The sequence below is a fragment of the Octodon degus genome, unplaced genomic scaffold (genome assembly GCF_000260255.1).
Source record: "Octodon degus isolate 3935 unplaced genomic scaffold, OctDeg1.0 scaffold00070, whole genome shotgun sequence".
Lineage (NCBI taxonomy): Eukaryota > Metazoa > Chordata > Mammalia > Rodentia > Octodontidae > Octodon > Octodon degus.
In genome coordinates, this window is record NW_004524646.1 from 1602184 (window position 1) to 1605629 (window position 3446).

The window sequence follows — 3446 nt, forward strand, 5'->3', positions numbered from 1 at the left end:
TTTTTTTTTTTTTTTTTTTTTTTTTGCGGAACTGGGGATTGAACTCAGATCCTTGCGTTTGCCAGTCAAGCGCTTATCCTACTGAGCCATCTCCCGGGCCCCTTTGGACTTTTAGTTAGAGTATTTAGTCTACCTATACTTAATATAACTGCTGACATATTTTGATATAAGTCTGTTATCCTGCTGGTGTTTTATTTTCTCACTTATATTCAATCCTTTTTCTCATATTACCCACTTTCTTTTAAATGTTCTCAGTAGGGCTGAGAAGATAGCTCAGCATTCTAAGCACCTGCCTGTCAAGTGTAAGGACCCGGATTCAATCCCTGGTACCACAAGTGCTCAGGAAGCTGAGACAGGAGGATCACTGCAAGTCTGAGCTGCATAATAAGACCATGTACCAAATAAATAAATAAAATATTTTTTAAAAATAAAACATAAAAATAAATAAATGACCTCAGTATTCTTTATTCAGTTCACCCATTTCTTAGCTTGTTATTTACATATTCTTTCATCTTTTACAAAAGATTACACAGTTTAAAGCATGCTTCCATTATTTTTTTTTTTTAAACTTAAGAGTTCTGTATTATGGGAAGTGAACAACACAAACATCCATTGTTTTATAGATTACATAAATTAAAGTCAAACAATACAAAATTTTTCAATATTGGAACTATACAATAAACTGACAAAGAGACCCACTAAAGCAACATTTCATTACTTTCAGGATCTAAACTGAAGTTCTAAGTCCGCATCTTGTACAGCAATTAACCACTAAGAAGAATATATGCAGTGTATTATTTGTTTAAACTGTCCTTCTGATATGATTTGAAACTGTCTCATTGCTATCTGTTTGTCAATAAAACTTTGGAAAAAAAATATTCTTCATGAAGAAAAAAAAATAATAAAATAAAACCATAAACTGAAGTTCTAAATTTTCAGACTTTGCCTGTTTTATATACAAGTATCTCCTATCCAGCTTACACATTTGACCAAATGAGTTAGCAAAGTAGCTTTATAGCAAAAGACTTTCCATCCACAACCACTGCCTTCAGGGCAATTGCCACTGCCGTGTTCGTGAGTCCCGCTGGCTCCTTGTGCACAACGTGCAACACGCTCATTATGTTGGCCTATAAGTCAAGCAGGCACTCCAAACATGGAACAGTTATGCACAGTTCATTAAAGTATGTTGGGTTTTGCCATCTAAAAAGTAACCAAAAAAGTAAGTCACCAACTCCAGTTGACTTTGATTCAGGAAAGCCACCTCAAGAATGTTTTCCACCACGTTCCTTTCCTAGTCTCATTCTCAGTCATTGACGGGAATTTTGTAGGCCACCATGCTGTTCGCTTTGTGGATTGTGGTAGTAAATGAACGGAGCCTGACTTCCGCAGAATTGGTAATGAACTGTGGTCCCGACTCTTCCCATTTTTCAGGTACAACCAAATGAACAAGCAACTTCGAGTAATGGAAGAAAACTCACCGTGGCCGTGATCTGCCTAATCACAGAACGAATTTTATCTTGGATTGCTTTCTGAGACTTTTCTCTGGGTGCACTATCATCTTTTGCAGTTTTGTCACATTCAATATCAAACTGCCATCTTTCAAGGACTTCACCACTTTCAATATTTGAGATGACAACCACAAGTTTCTGAACTGAACACTTGTACAGCCAATCTTTTAGTTGTTCCACCACATTATTTAGGTATTTTATAAGCTCAGGATCAGTGGTTACAAGCAAGGTGAGTCCGTATTTCTGCACTCGAGTGAAAGTTTCCGATGGATATATACCGCGCTGATATAAAATGCTGTTGATGTCAAACGAGAAGAACTCGGCCACGATTTCGGCGCTCCCGCGCAAGGTGATGCCCTGCTCCCGGGCGACCTGCTGCGTCATGGCTTGGCCCACAAAGCGAGGCGCGCGGGCCCACTGCACACAGCCACAGCCCCGACTCGCAAAGCGCTTCCCCGCCTAATGTTCAAAAATAACGACGCAGCGCGCCGCCGCCGGGCCCCCTGCGCATGCGCGCCCAGCCGCTAAGGCCCGCCCCTCGCTTCCATTATTTTTGAAGGCTTAATACAAATCAGTTGTCATTTTCTGCAAAAGGAACTTAGAATAATTTAACTTCACTAACTTCTTCAGACTTACGTGCTCGCTTTATCATCTGTTCTATTGTCTATATATTTTATTTTTTTAATTTATTTTGTGTGTGTGTGTGTGTGTGTGTGGCCAGCTCAGCCCACCAGGGGGCGGGGCTGGCTGGCATGTGGTGCTGGGGGATTGAACCGCAGTCTCTGTGTTTTGCTAAGCTTGTTCTAAGTAGGTGCTTTAGACCACTGAGCCATCTCACCAGCACCTGTCTATATATTTTAAATTGCACAAGAAAGAATTATTTCATACAGCTGATATTCATTTACACTGTTTTTTTGGGGTTTTTTTTTGCGGAACCGGGGATTGAACTCAGGTCCTTGCGCTTGCCAGGCCAAGTGCTTATTCCACTGAGCTATCTCCCCGGCCCCTCATTTACACTTAACTATGCATTATTTCTATTACTTTTCATGGCATTCTGAAACTCTGAGATTTGATCCAGGATAGTTTTCCTTCTACTCAATGATATACTCTAGTGAATTTTTTTTTTTTTTTTTTTTTTTTTTTTTTCTGTATTTTTAGGGAAGGATTTACAGGGTGTTCAGGGTCTCAGTACTAGATCGGGCTCGTAGTGATCCACTTGTTTACAGCCTCCCAAGAGCTGGGATTGCAGGGTGTGGTGTGCATCACCACACCCAGTCTCAATATTTTCTTTAGTCCAGCTCAACTGGTAACTTTCTAACAACTTTGACTTTTCATTTTTGAGCAATCTTTCTGGCAGATCGAGATTTTAAAGTAGGCAGTGATTTTTTCCTACAGTTTGAAGACAGCATTCCATTTCTTTCTGATTTCTACCATTTCTGTTGGAGAGCTGGCTTTCAATCTTATTGCTGCTCCTTTAAGAACAAAGTGGGGTCCACTCCCCTAACTTTAACTGCTTTTCAGCTTTTCTGTGATTTTGCATCTAGAAATGTTCCCACGCCCAAGTATTTTTTAACTTATTCTGAGTGGTATTCTAGGGATGTGTGATGCAATAGCTTTGCGTCATTTGTCAGCTTGGGGACAATCTTAGTCATTTTTTTCTGTCAGTTCTTCTGTCCCGTTTTCTCATATTGAAAATGTAATTACATATATATTGGGTACTTCTACGGTATTTCATTTTTCACGGTCTTGTACTTATTTTCCAACCTTTTGTTTCTTCATGCTTTATTACTGCAAGACTTCATTGAGCTATGCCACTACCTTATCCTTTATATTTGCTGTTTTCTTCTTCTCTATCTTCTAGTTCACTAATGTTCTCCAAGCATATTTATTCTTTTGAACTCATTCATTTTTATTTTATTTTTTAATTTTAATTCATTT

General features: G+C 39.1%; 2 protein-coding genes across 5 annotated transcripts in view; both read right to left on the bottom strand.

Annotated features, from left to right (window-relative positions):
* Foxn3 (forkhead box N3) overlaps positions 1-3446 on the bottom strand; it is a 440054-nt gene that overhangs the window by 409128 nt on the left and 27480 nt on the right. The gene's annotated exons all lie outside the window — the stretch shown is intronic.
* Positions 1087-2000, bottom strand: LOC101590998 (mitotic spindle assembly checkpoint protein MAD2A-like). The gene is given in 2 exon segments (XM_012515591.2): positions 1087-1439; positions 1441-2000. Coding segments are annotated over 2 exon segments (588 nt in total). The 5' UTR covers positions 1893-2000; the 3' UTR covers positions 1087-1303.